Here is a 15,172-nt window from a genome sequence, read left to right as displayed (position 1 = left end):
TGACTGGGAATGATTTTGTGAATACTGTTGTGTCCTGCAACTATCCTCCGTTCACTGCATTTTTCTAGAGAAATAAAATAATTTATCTGGAGACTCTGGCTTTGATGATTAAACTGCCAGGATGGGTGGAGTTAAACCCTCAATGTTTCCAACTGACTGCATACACAAAATGTTAGTTGGTAGCAAGGTGTCTAAGCATCCTGTCGTGGGAGAGGTGGGTCATTTTAACACATTTAAACTAGACTCCCTGTTGCCAGACAGGTTTCAGAGAGCTCAGTGGAAACCTGGCAGCGAAAGGGAGGTGTGAGCTTTCATCTCCAGAAGGTAAGTGTTTATTTTTCTATGTAGCATTCCTGGGGGCCAGGAGGAGGAGCACTGCTCTCCCAGCCCCTCGAGGAAGCCTTCAGCAATTGTTTGTCCCTCAATCCAGTTATTCGCCCAGCTCCGATTTCATCCTTGGCTGTGGTCTTCTGCCACAGGCTTACCTGACAGCTGGCCAGCCTGTAAATTATAACAAGTGCCGAGCAGGAACTGAATAAAAAATGATAATGAGATTATGTGGCAAAAATCCAATGGGGCTGCTACTTCTCTGGCCTTGCTGTATATCTATATCGCATACCTGCACCCTCTCCCTGTAAATATCGGCCCCTGCTGTAATTCACGTAGACTGTTTACTGGATAATTCAACTTTGTTTGCTGTAACTGCAGGCTTGCTTCCAATTCATTGACATATAGCGGTATCAGTATCCTCTGTTATAACTAAGCGTTATTTTTAGCAGCGGTAGTATAAGGTCTAACTAAGCAAAAAAAAACAGCCAAATTCTGAAGCTAGACAAGAGAGTTATCTTAGTTATCATTACCACATTAGCTTGTGAGCTACGAGGGGGTGTATTTGTCCCAAGTCTGCTATAAAATATTACCCTCCCTAAGTGACTATATAACTATGGTCAAAATAAAGGATTGTTTTTAGATTTAAGTAGGAGTAGTATATTATAACACTAGAGCTTTACATTTTTACATTCCATTTTTCCCCCATAGAGTGATCAGTGCAATGGGAGCTGCCAGCATAGTTCACTAGATGCTTCAGAAGGTAAGTTGAACAAGTGTGCATAGAACATATATATAATTCATGGTTTCATTAGTACATTGAGGCATAATTCTAGATTGTAAACTTTAATTGTGAATTAACAAGGTCTGGTCTAGAAAAACGATTATAAACTTTCAATAAGTTGTCTTCTAAGGCTTGTAAATACGATGGAGCAACTTTAGCACTTTTACAACATAGGATGCTGATTTGTTGCTGATTATGCCTCTAGGTTATAGTATTTTTCAATCATAACAGGTAGTCCTGCACCTTTTGGAATTCAAAATGACCAATACTCTTCCTAAATATGTTTTGTACTTTCAATTTAACAAAAATGCCAAATACAAAGTAAGAATTTTAATGCAAAAGCATACTTCAAATGCTGGAAGCATGAAATAAAGACAGACATGAAGGCCATCAACCCAAAATGTTAACTCTGTTCCGCTCCACAAATGCTGCCTGATCCCCTGAATATTTCCAGTATTTTCTGGTTTTGTTTGAGAATTTTAATTCCACTTTTAGTTGCCTTTAACACTACAGATATAATTCTAATAATATGTAATTTAACTTCTAACTAATATTTAATGAGCTGGCTGCATACATTGTGTGTAAATAATACCAGGTTAGGAGGCACAGTAAGCTGTGTATATAGGAGCAAGATGTTTCAAAGCTACATAAACAGATCACATAAGTGGGTAAAAGAAAAATTCAACATACAGAAATAAGAGGATAATCCATTTTGACTCCAAGCACAACCAAATCAGAATATTTGGTTACTGGCTAGAGACAAGAAATTGGAGGTTAGAAGGGTCTTGGGCATTCAGCTGCACAAAAATGTTTTATTAAAAACTAGTGTACCAGTACAAATGATAACTGAAGGCTAATGGAAACTTTATTTTGAGAGGATTAAAATACAGACGGAGGAAGTGATGCCTTCAATCAGACCCTTGGAGATGGTATAGTAGATTCACCAGAATTATTCTGGTATTATGAAAGAAGCTGAATGACGTCTTCTACGTGTAAATTTCTGCTCCTGATAGGAGGACTGGTTGCATAAGTTTGGGATTTGATAGGGAACATAGAGAAGTTATTTTATCTGGTGGGAACCCAGAACAGGGGACTATCATAAAATTAGAGTTAAGCTATTTAGGATTGAAATAAAGAAGCTTTATTTTATGTAATAATAAAAAATAGTGGAAACCTGGAATTCTGTCCCCAAACAGCTATGAATGTTGGGTAATCGGAAATTTTCACAACCAGGGAGATATAGGTATTTGTTGGGCAGTGGTATCCTGTGATATGGATCAAAGGCAAGCAAATGAATTTAATGTACATATGAGCCATGATCTAATTGAATGCTAAAATGGCTTATTCCTGTCCTTTTGTTCAAGTTATCAGTAGATTTTTGCTGTTAATTTGAGAAGAAAATGATAGGAATTTCAGGCACGTTTGATTGAATGACTGATTAGCTGCCATTCAACGTGGCTTAATACTGCAATTTAAAAATATGGAATTAATACCTGGGACTGAAATTAAGCTATTTTTAAAGGGAATATCAATATACTTCCATAATCTGCCCTCAAAATTCAAGGAAACCTGAATATAAAGGATTAATTTGGTCCAACGTTTCCAAAGATAGGGACAAATGTCAAATGGTGAATATCAAAAGCACAATCCCAGTGGTCTGTACTAGTTAATTTTACACTCATCTACTTTAAAATTGTTGATTTCATATTTCAAATGCAAGACTAATATTTAATTCCTTGTTACCCAGTACACCAAATGGATTAAGGGGTTCATTTACAAATTGATACTATGTTCTCTCAAAATGATGCATTCTTGATTTAACCATTAAAGATTTTTTTGTTTTGTTTTAAAGTAGGTAGTCTAGGAGATTTTGCTGGACAATTAATGCATTCTGAACAAGTTGCTGTGACTGCACCAGAAAGGATCAGATTTTCTGTTTGGGTTTCATTTTGTGAAATATACAATGAAACTCTTTACGATTTACTTGATCTGGTACCATATAAATATCAAAAAAGAAAGGCACTTCGGTTTGCACAAGATGCAAAAGGCAACACTTATGTGAAAGGTAATTAAGCAATTAAACAGCTTTATAATTCTTGCAAAAATTAAAACTGAAGGGATAGAATTTGTTTGCAATATTTACTCTATTTTTAAGCTGTCTTTTCCTATGACTAGCAATGACCAGTTTTTGTGTTACAGTGTCTTATAAAATTAACTTCCTCTAAGCCTCCTTTACTGCCCTAGCCCTGAACTTGTTTCCTTCTCTAGTTTCTCTGCTATCTCACCTCATGCCCCCTCTGAGCTCATCTTGCCCATGAGATCCATCTTCCCTCTCAACCCTATTCCCACCAAAGCATTGACAGCCTAACTTACCTTACTGGCTCTCATGTTAGATGACATTAACAGTTGTCTCTCCCTTTTTAAAAAAAAAATCCTTTGACCCGTCTGTATCCTTGCAAACTACTGCCCCATCTCCAATCTCCCTTTCCTATCAAGTCCTTCCGTGTATTGATTCCCAAATTTGTACCCATCTTTCATTGAACACCATGTTTGAAGCCCTCCAATCAGTTCTGCACCATACCACAGTAATGAAATGGCTGTTTATCAAAGTCATATGACTGTGTCTTTGACAAAGGTAAACTATTCCTTCTTGACCTGTCTGAAGCCTTTGACACAGTTGATCATGTCAACCTCCGCTGATGACCCTCCACCATTCATCTGGGTGGGACTGCACTTGACTGGTTCAATTTTTGTCTATGGGCTGGATTTTACAGTTCCCTGCTGTGTGTGTTTTCAGCAGCGGGGCATATGAAATGTCAGGTGGCTAACCCACTGCCTTCCTGCCCACCCATGACCAGGTCCTATAATATGGGGAGCCTGCCACCAGGCCTATAAATGTCTACTTATATGACCCCTACCATAATAGGCTGCATACAGGCAGGTTGAGAGTAGGAAAGTTGTTTTTTAAACAACTTTGGTGAAAAATGGGGAGGAAGAGTTGGGGGAAACATCATTCTAGGGGGTGCATTGGGGGCAGCACCCACTCCCCTCCATACCGCAGAGGGCTGGAAGTCCAATCCCCATTTGTTTAGGCTGCCCAGAGCATGGTATCACTGCAGGGTGGCCGGTTTTAAAGTCAGCTGATTTGGAACCGACTTTCCCTCCCCCCACCCCCAGCATAGTTACCTCTTGTGTCGCCTGGGGGACAGCTGGGGCTGACTTTCTATCTCCAAGATTTGAGAGGGAGAGGTCTCCGAGGACTACAGCTAGTGTGGTCAGCAGAGAGGAGGTGCTGCCTTTCTGTAGACTACCAGGCAAACTGTGGAGAAAAGACCCATCCCATGGCAATCTAAGGAAACTGGAGCATTCGTCTTGGCATGGCTGGGGCTGGGGGATGGTAGGGTGAAGAATCACTAGAGTGAGTCTTGCTGCTGGTAGTCTGTTTGGAAGTTCTGAAAACTGAGAGGTGCCTTTTGATGCTCATTCGACTGTACTTCATTGTGAAATGGGGAAATGAACCTGTTGGAAGCTGGGAGTGATGTTGGACTGGTTATTGCAAAAATTATTATTCTACAAGGGTTGCGGGGGGGGGTGAGAAACGTAAAAGTATGATTGCGACGTGGGGTTTTTGGCCATGTTAAAAATTAAAAGGGAGGGAGATATCCTTTTTGTAGTTTAAAGCGCTTAATGTTTTATCGATGTTGCTTTTAGTTGCTTGTTGCAGGAAAAGTTTGAACTTTATCATTTTGACTTAGTCTTGTTCCTTTAAGTTAGTTACTGGGAATTTTAATCTCTTGTTTAAAGTTATTGGCCTCTATGGGGATTGTAACAATTGTCAGCCTGTTTATCTAACATCAAGTATTGGATGAGCAGAAATTTCCCTCAATTAAATATTGGAAAGATTGAAATCAATACCTTTGGTCCTCCTCATAAACTCTGCTCCCTTGCCACAAATTCCATCCTTCTCCTTGGCAATGGTCTGAAGCTGAAATAATCGGTCCCTGAGATGAGCTTCCAACTATGTATGTGTGTCAACACTTAAAACAGCATATTCCCATCTCTTAAAATTGCCTGCTTCCTATCCTACCTCAGCTATTCTGCAGCTGAAACCCTCATCATGCCTTTGTTACCTCCAGACTTTACAGTTCTAATGCACTTCTGGTTGATCTTCCACGTTCTACTCTGCAAACTTGAGGTCATCCAAAACTGCTGCCAATGTCCTAACTTGTACTAAATGGAGTTCACTCATTGCTGCTTGTGCTCACTGACCTACACTGCTTTCCAATTAAAATTCTTATCCTTGTTTTCAAATCCCTCCATGGGCTGCCCCCTCCTATCTCTGTAATCTCCTCCAGCCTTGGAACCCTCTGAGACATCTGCTCCTCTAATTCTGGCTTCTTGAGCATCCCATATTTTGCTCACTCCATCATTGGTGGCCATGCCTTCAGCTGCATGGGACTTAAGCTCTGAAATTCCCTCCCTAAACCCCTCCACCTCACTATCCATTGACATTCCTTAAAACCTACCTCCTTGGCCAAGCTTTTGGTTATCAGTCCTAATGTGCTCAGTGTCCTATTTTGATTTATAATGCTTCTGTGAAGAGCTTTGATATTATATTAGAGACACTATATAAATATATGTTTGTGCCTTTTCTAGATCTAAGGTGGATTCAGGTTTCCAGTGCAGAAGAGGCATATAAAATATTAAAACAAGGGAGAAAACAGCAAAGTATTGCTTCTACAAAAATCAACAATCTTTCAAGTAGAAGGTAATTTATCATTCATGCAAATGTTGTGTAGTTACAGTTCTAAGGGCAGGATTCCACCCCGCCCCCCCCAAACCCCCTGCCCTCACCATCGGGGGCGAAGTTGAAGGGCGTGTGTGCACAGGCACGCTTCTGATTGGGGGCATGGTGCCATTTTATGTGGGCGGGCCAATTAAGGCCCACCCAACGTGACGTCCGCACAGAAGCACGGTGCGCTCCCTGTGTGTGTGGGGGGGAGGGAATCCCAAAATCGAGAGTGCACACAAAAGAGCACACTCCTCTCCCTGAGGCTAAGTGCTGCCTCAGAGAGATTGGCTCTAAATGTAAAAAAGCTAAAGGGACACGTCCATAATTTTTACAAAAACTTTATTAAAATTTTTCAAAACCTACATGAAACCTCATCTCGCCTGTGGATGAGATTTCATGCTTTTTCTAATTCCCGCTGGGGCTCCTGGCCTGCCTGCCAACCTTAAGGTTGGATGGGAAGGTCCACTATTTAGTTTAATTACTCTGTCAATGGCTTCAGTGGGTGTGCAGCTGATTTTGCTGCGCCCTAGCCTACCGGAAAATTAAATGGGGCGCGGTGACGTCGGGAGTTTTACCCGACGTCACTGCACGTCATTTTATGCGTAGGCGGGTGCCCCCCCCCACCCCCGCCGAAGGGAACATCCCGTCCTAAATAAACAATTTGCTTAAATTCAGAGTGCAATACTGAGCAAATGCATATGATTTAAACCAGTAACTGAAGTGAATTTAAAATGTTTCTAAAATCTTTATTCCACAGCCATTGTACTTTTTCAATAAGAATTTTGCATGTAGTAGATGGTGGACTTCATGTTACAAGAGTCACTGAGTAAGTAATATACTTAAGGAGCTTTCTTTGCCATTTGTAATCATGTTTTCATTGAAATTAATCCAATGGGAAAAGTTGTTTGTCAAAAGCTTGCTGTTATGAATTTTACATGCTGTAATTAGCAAACTGTGCATTTTAACTATTCTTTCCCAAGGTCCTGTGTGCCATCTCTACCTCAATCCTTGGTTGGTCATGTTTCTGGAAAAGGATTTAATTGCCTAAAACCAGTCCAGCTACTAATTTGCATGATTTTAAAAGCCTTTCAACTGAAGGCCAATAGTGCATCATTGTGGTCAGCCCCAACCACATTACATCACAAGAGCTGCTTGCAACTGCTGATGAAATCTATGGAGGAGCATCACCTAACCTACGTGTGTCAATCACTGGATTTTTGATCTGAATAACTCAGTTTTGTAAAAGATTATTTGAAGAATTTGAACAGTTGAAATTCACATTTTCCCCTTTAATCCTTCCTGGACACTCATTTACAAATGAGCTGCACAATTGGGAATACAAAAGAAGTTCTGCACAGTATTTTAGTTGTTTAAGTCCCTTTAGGCTTTTGGAAGAACTTGCTATGTTGTTACTCAACCATGAAAATTCACTTGCATAAAACAAAAATTACTTCTGATAGCTAATCATTCACAAAGTGACAATTCATTTGTGATGTGAAAAATGTGCAAACTTTATTTCTCAATATTTAAAATAAACTTTGAGATGTCACAGAAAATGGTAATGAGTAAACAACTACCCATTTTATGTAAGTACTGTCTTAACAGCTTGATTGTTGTTGTAAGGATTTATTCAGTAGGTCTCACGAAGAGGTTCAGAGGCTTGTAAGGTTGAAGAGTAGTGTTTATTGGTAAAACATAACTATTTACACATGTACAAAGTACAGCCCAAACTAGGACCTAACTGCATGTTGACTCCTACTCAAGTCTATCCATATAACACTCTCTCCTGTCTACTGTCATATGTGTCTCTACATCATACTGTGAGCAGTACAGTTCTCCAGTCCCACATTAACCATTGCTATGCAGAACACCCTTTTACTACACTTTCCCCCCACCCCCCACAACTCTTTACCCAACATATTTAAGTACAACCTTTCTTTACCTGCTACCCCTTCTGCCCCCACTTGAGGCTTTCACTTTATAAATTCAGATGGTATCGAGACTTGATAATTCTTCCAGACCTCATTCTGGTCAGACTTGGAGAAGTGGTAGCCTCAATTGCTTTGAGCAAGCCTTGTTGGCGTGGTGTTGAATTTTAGTATTCTGTGTTTCTGGCACTTAGTTGTTGCCACCTGATTCGTTTTTTGCGCCCCTTGGAGTTGAACTTTTCCTAATCAACATCCCATCTGCTTTGTTCGGACACCATAGTCTTGTCTTGTCTTCCTTCCAGAGGGAAGGTTCACTCTGTTCCTTCATTGTATGAATGCTGGGATTCTTTTGCTGTGGGGTCAGCCATGATCTTTCTAGGAGTTAACTGTGCATCTCTATTCTGTTTGAATGTTCCTCATTCATGAGCTCAACCTGCAGTTTGAGTTTCATCAATGCACTGTGTTCTTTCCTGTGCCCTTGTACTTCACTGAGGTGTGCTCTGGTGAGTTGATAGTCACTACTCTCCTGCTCCAGCATCACTTTGCTGCTGTGTGCTTCTGCTGCAATTGCAGTTTCATTGCCACAGTGTTCCCTGGTTGTTTGACAGCAGCCGTTGGAGCCTAAGGTTGGGGCTCATCGTTCTGTTGCTGGCCATTCTTGTGTGTCTTCCGCTGGAAGTATGGTGGCACTTATCTGAAGGCTTGGCTGGTCTGACCAAAGAGGAGCTTTTGCTGTCTGCAAGGGATTTGGACAAGTCAACTCGGCAAAGAGTGAAGACAATTAAGAGCTGACATCTCAGTTGAGAGTCTCTTCATTGGTGGACCCCTTAGAACCTTGCAGTTCCATATGGTTGACGGCAGGTTGTTTCGACGTCTTCTGCTGTTCCTCCTTAAGAAAGAAGAAGATTGGTTTCGGATGATGTACAAAATTTCGAATATTTTCTTGTCGCCATACTGGAGTGGTGCTATGGTCATGTCTATGACCAGAAGTCAGATTCCTTGAGGACCATAGAGTGATGTGCGTGTCGTTTGTAGCTGGAGGTTTTCGGTCACGATTCATTATCTGAGGGACTGTAACACTGGCTCCCGTGTCTAATTTGAAATTGGTGAGGTGGCTGTTTACAGAGATGTCAGCATTCCAGAAGGAGAACCTGGGATCCTTGATCTAGCCCGAGAATCATGGTTGGACTTCTTCCTGGTGTGGTACCTCAAACTCATGGACTGTTTTGGGATCGTCCACACGTCTGATGCCTTAGACTTGCACGGATTTCCAAAGCTTTCTCAGCCGGTTGCATTTGAAACACTGCAGAGTTTGTTGGATGTTGCTCTTGTCTGTGAGGCCTTTTAGCTCCACAGTGCTTACGTGGTCTCTCACCATTGTGTGGTCTGTTTGGGCATTGTCTCCTTGGCCTTTTGTTGCTTTATGAACTGGACAGTTGGGGTTGCTCTATACTGTAGCTTAACCTCACCACGTAAAATGGGCCAGTGGTATTGGCAAATTTCAGGCTGCCTGACTACTTGGATGGCCTTTTTATGGTCAGATCTTCCTTGGCCTGTCTGTTGTATGTCTAAAGGACATTATTGGCCACTCCGACTAATTGGTCTCGTATGAGTTCTGACTTGAGATTGCCATCGTCACAGCCTTCAGCCAATCAGTATAATTTTTTTATGAAGGAGCCAATGAGTTTTCCAGGCTGTTGGACTCACTTGAACTTTGCTCGCTCTAAAATTTTATTACTGCTTAAGCTAAAGGAGGTATTGAAGGATTTCAGAACATTTTCCAACTTAACTGAAGGTTCATTTGTTCCTTGCCTCGCAATGATGCCATCAGATATTGGACCTACTGAATACAGTATTCACTTGTTCAGCCTCTTATCTGAGCCTGAAGCTAAGATATATCTTGAAAATCTTTTTTGCCAAAGCCTCCAATTCTAAGGCTGGTCTGGCCCATGTATCAGCCCAAATTGATCTAGTAGGGTTGATTTATTATCTATGGTTGCTTTTCAGGCCAGGGGAGTACAGCTTTGAATGCTGATTCACTTTTTAAGATGGCGATATGATAACCGTTTTTTGTTTCAATGCTTCCTGTGCTTGTCAAGGTTTGGTGGGCTCCTGCAGTGATCATGGACCTGAATTCAAGAGGGATCGATTTCTTGCAGGGCCCTTTTAGGACGTTTTTGGAATATGTTAGGGCGATTTAAAGGACAATTCCTGGTTTTGGATTAGTTTTTAAAACTTTTTTTTTCATTGGTTTTCAGCCGCCACATGGCACTGACTCTGAACTTTGGCTGGCCATGGTGATTGACAAAATGGACTACTCTGACTGATTACTGGCCTGAAAACCTGTAAAGGCTTGCTCAGACTTAGAATTGAATTTTTGCTCGCCCTTGCTAGGTCCTTTTGGCTCTGCAATCGATAGGGAATTCATAATGACTTTTGCGTTCTCTGATGGAGTTCTTTAGCTACACAGTGGAAGAAATTGCCCTTCAGCCTCCATGTCTTCAATGGAGCTTTTTAGGTGATCTACAGCTGTGTCATCAGTTCAGGTGCACTTCAGTCAGCTCAGGATGCTGTTCCTTTAGTTTTCAGATTCCAGGTCCTCAACAGCTTCTTCGGTCCTGGGTTTGTTCATGAGCTACCACCATGTTGTAAGGGTTTGTTCAGTAAGTCTCACTAAGAGGTTCAGAGGCTTGTAAGGTTGAAAAGTAGTGTTTATTGGTAACGCAACTAGTTGCATATGTACAAAGTGTAGCCCAAACTAGGAGCTAACTTCATGCTGACTTCTACTCAAGTCTCTCCAGACAACTGTTGTCTCCTGTCTTCTGTCATGTGTCCCTCTACTAAATACTGTGGGCAGTACTGTTCTCCAGTCTTACGTTAACCCTTGCTGTGCCGACCACCTTTATACTACAATTGTAGGCTGGCGGGTGCAATTGATTCTTATAAAAACTTGCCCACTTGCTGAATGTGGGATGGAGAAAAGAAAGAATTCATACATAAATCAAAAGTAACAAGTGTTGGGCATCACAACGGTTGGCTGACTATGCAGGTACAACAGGTAATTAGGAAAGCTAATAGAATGTTATTGTTTATTACAAGGGGAATTGAATACAAAAGTAGGGAGGCTATGCTTCAGTTATGCAGGGTATTGGTGAGACTGCGGCCCAGAATTTTCCAGCCCCATCTGCTGCTGGGATCTTCTGGGCCCTTTAAAAGCCAACGGACTTTTGGTTGGCCCTGGGGCCGGAAAATTCCAGCCCACATCTGGACTACTGTGTACAGTATTGGTCTCCTTAATTATTGGAGGATGTAAATGCATTGGAAGCAGTTCAAAGGAGGGTTACTAGATGGTTGCCTTATGAAATGTAAGGTTGGACAGGCTAGGCTTGTCACCTGCTGGAGATAAGAAGAGTAAAGATTGATTTGACAGGTGGACATAGAGAGGATGTTTCCCAGTGTGGGAGAATCTAGAACGAGGGGGTCACCGTTGAAAAATAAGGATTCATCCATTTAAGACAGATGAGGAGAAATTTCTTCTGAGGGTTGGAAGTCTTTGGAACTCTGCTACCACTGCCCTTTGAGAAATAGTGTCTTTGAACATTTTTAAGGCAGAGGTAGATTCTTGATTAACAAGCAGGTGAAAGGTTGTAGGGGTAGGTGGGAATGTGAGCATGAGGTTACAATCAGATCAGCCATGATCTTATTAAATGGCAGAGCAGGCTCGAGGAGTTGAGTGGTCTACTCCTGCTTCTAATTCATATGTTCGTATGTCGGCTGAGATAACCTTACATCAGAAGTGGAGTGATGTAGCAGTTTTAAAGCAAGTACAGACAGAAAAATGGGGGAGGAAAGGAAAGTACAAAACAGAAGATCTGTAAATCTCGTCTCGATCGCAAATATTGATATGAAGGTTGTGGGATTGGTTGAGCAGATTAAAATGTTGCAGCAGAACATTGGCTTTCCTGGTAGGGCTCTGCATCATACACTTGATGAACCCTGCATAATTGCTGAAGATCATTTGAATGTTTTAATCTTGGCCCTAGACTGGTGGCCCACTGTGGGATATTCTACTGTAATGTGAAGTAAAATTCAGTTGAAGAATGGAAGCTCCTCAACTGCTAGGCCAAGCTATTAAAAGGCATAGTACAAACTATTTAAGTCAAGCTCCATTTTTTTTATTGATCTGAATACAACTGCTTAATTTACAGGATGTCTCTTTGTGATCTTGCGGGATCAGAGCGGAATACAAAAACAAAGAACGATGGGGAAAGATTGAAAGAAGCTGGAAACATTAACACTTCTTTGCTGATTCTTGGAAAATGTATCAATGCATTGAGGCATAACCAATTTTCAAAGTAAGAGAAGCCTTTCTTTCTCTCGCTCCCTCTCTCTCGCCCCCCACTCCTCCTCTCTCGCTGCCCCCCTCCCGGCCCCCGTCCCACATATAATTCTCGTGTTATTTACAATTGTAGATTGATTTTCATTTTGTTCTACTGAAGTATTTTAAGAATTGTAAAAGTATCTTTTGATTTATTTTTCCGTTCACCCTCCCCAGTCCTCACTGATATTTTTGTTAAAAATGTTCCGTTGGAAGAAAATAATATTTTTGGTAATGTAGTATGTCGGTTGAATCATTCATTGGTTACAGGTTGCTTAATTAGGGCTGACTCATAGTTTACCTCTCTTTTTATATTTTTCATCTATTTCATCTTTAATGGTTGAGACCAATAACAAAATTGAATCAACTAGCAAAGACCCTCAAATATTTGTGGTCAAATTTAGTATACTTAACTAGTTCCATTATTTCATTTTACCCCCACATCCCCTCACCATGCTATTCCATCTTTCCAATGACATCTCCATTAAACTTGAATTTAACAGGATCAGGTCCGCCTGAACTAAACACAAGGCAGGGCTGACTCTTAAGGAATTAAGCTGAAATCCTGTTCCACTTAACGCAGGATGGGAGAGGTACTTTTGGGTCAGTCCCACTGCAATGCTGATTGCTGGTGATAGCCAGTGTGGGGCTGGTGACAGAGCTGGCAGTCATTGCTGAGATGATTCTATGATTGAACACATCTGTCTCCCAGCCATGGTACAACCTCACCACTAGCTGATTTCCATCCCGGTCTATTTTTAAAAAAAAACCTTCATAACTGTCAGGAGAATTTGCAACGCTTCTCACCCACAAACATCTTTGCTCATCAATCACTGGTGGCCCCACCTGTGTAACATGCCCCAGTCCTTTGTGTTTGCCATGTGTCAATGAACAGCAAGGTTCCACAAACTACAGTGAGGAGTTTTAAAAATTGTAGTTAACAACCACTTCCCTGAAGCTACTTGCATGGCAGAGATTGGCAGAGCCACATCTTGTTGTAAACAGAGGACCTTGCACCTTACTCCAGGTGCCTTGTATCAGATGGATCAAAAAATTGTTGTACTTGGCATACCCCAGTACCTGAATGTTTAACTAACTATCATCCCACAGATGCAAAACAGCTTCACGCACTGCTTAAACTGACCAATCAAAACAGCCTGATTTGTTTCCAGTCGTCATTCTGATTAGCGGGTACTTTCGCATAGTGATTATATTACTAGATTAGTTATCCGGAAACCTGGACTAAAGATCTGGAGCTACAATGGCAGTTGGAATTTTGTTCAACTCCCTTGAGTTCAGTTAGTTAATAAAATCTGGAATTAAAGTACTGCATCAGTAGTAGTGCCCATGAACCTACCAGATTGTTGTATTTTTAAGAAAAAAATTTCTAATATCCTTTATGGAAGGAAATCTGACACCTTTTTCCATTCAGGTCTATGTGTGACTGTAGAGCCATGACATGGTTGACTTTGAAATGGCCAAGCAAGCCACTCAGTTGTACCAATCCTTTACACTTGCAGTAGTTCAAGAAGGCAGCTCACAAGCACCTTTTCAAGCAATTGAGGATGGACAATAAATGTTGGCTTTGCCAGCAACACCAGCATCCCAGGAATGAATAAAAGTAGATATATTAACTATCCTAGGCTTCCACAAAAAGAAAAAAGCATCTCAACCTGAAACACTGGGAAGAAGGGTCTAAAAATTTGCAAGCCCTTATTGTACTTCTAAATAGGTTGATCCAGGTGGACTGAATGGGCACTTGTCTGTAAGAAATGTTGGTTGAAGTCTGAATAAATGGATTTCCCTCACACATGTTCCTCTTTCCCTAGCAGCATGAATAGAGGAGTTAAGTATCTGAAGTAAAATATCCATCACCACCTGAATTCTTTACTTTTTTTTTAATTGATTCATGGGATTTGGGCGTCGCTGGCTAGGCCAGCATTTATTGCCTATCCCTAATTGCCTTTGAGAAGGTGGTGGCAAGCTACCTTCTTGAACCACTGTAGTCCATGTGATGTAGGTAGTCCATAGGGTGTAGGTGCTATTAGGGAGGGAGGCCCAGGATTTTGACCCAGCGACAGTGAAGGAATAGTGATATATTTCCAAGTCAGGATGGTGAATGGCTTGGGTGGGGTATCTTGCAAGTGGTGGCGTTCCCATGTGTCTGCTGCCCTTGTCCTTCTAGATGGTAGCGGCTGTGGGTTTGGAAGGTGCTGTCTAAAGAGCCTTGGTGAGATCCTGCAGTGTACCTTGCTGTCTCTCTTTTAATAAGGCTGGATTCTGGAGGATTTGTTATTTTTCAGGTGATTTAATGCCCAGTTATCCATTGCAAAGGTTCTGGGGCTACTAAACCTTTATTAACAACCTGGCAATACTTTATGAATCATACATGGTCTTTAACCTCCGGGCCAGCTCAGCTCAGACACAGGTCAGCGCTAGTTCTAAGTCTGGTCTGGTCTGGTCTCTTTTCCTTCTGTAAAACTGACAACTCTGCACTGCACACTTTCATTTTTTTATATCCCTCTCTAACTCCTAGATACATGATTTTTCCTACCATATTTGGTGATTAGTAGTCAGTCGCCCATTTAGTTACATCCGTAGACCATTACAATTGTGGCCGTATCCCGGACTACGATAGACAACATTTAAGACATGCAAACAGCTTAATAAGCTTGCATTGTACCTTACACTTAGAGTGTCAAATATTCAGACAGCTTCATCAATTTGAATTGTCCTTTTCCTGTCTCTTATTGTTAAGTTTAACTGTTCTAATTTCCAGTTAACCATTCCGAATTTTCTAACTTCTTGTCCTTTGTCTGTATAGTCTTGTTTTATACACGTTATCCCTAATAATCGTGTGATCCTTTACGCCTTATGTAATCAATGCAAACAGGCCTTCACATATTAGCAGTTAACTCTTTGCTTACCCAAAGCCCACACATACATTATAAAGTACAGTACTT

General features: G+C 41.2%; 1 protein-coding gene across 2 annotated transcripts in view; it reads left to right on the top strand.

Annotated features, from left to right (window-relative positions):
- LOC144695070 (kinesin-like protein KIF20B) overlaps positions 1–15,172 on the top strand; it is a 122,914-nt gene that overhangs the window by 17,111 nt on the left and 90,631 nt on the right. For both annotated transcript variants that reach the window (XM_078565984.1, XM_078565983.1), the window contains exons 7-11: positions 1,039–1,090; positions 2,964–3,176; positions 5,768–5,879; positions 6,661–6,729; positions 12,040–12,186. In XM_078565984.1, coding sequence (XP_078422110.1) covers positions 1,039–1,090; positions 2,964–3,176; positions 5,768–5,879; positions 6,661–6,729; positions 12,040–12,186 — 593 coding nt within the window. The remainder of the gene's footprint in view (positions 1–1,038; positions 1,091–2,963; positions 3,177–5,767; positions 5,880–6,660; positions 6,730–12,039; positions 12,187–15,172) is intronic.

This window comes from Cetorhinus maximus, chromosome 20 (assembly GCF_964194155.1).
Source record: "Cetorhinus maximus chromosome 20, sCetMax3.hap1.1, whole genome shotgun sequence".
NCBI classification, from domain to species: Eukaryota; Metazoa; Chordata; class Chondrichthyes; order Lamniformes; family Cetorhinidae; genus Cetorhinus; species Cetorhinus maximus.
This window is presented reverse-complemented; position numbering and strand designations above follow the sequence as displayed.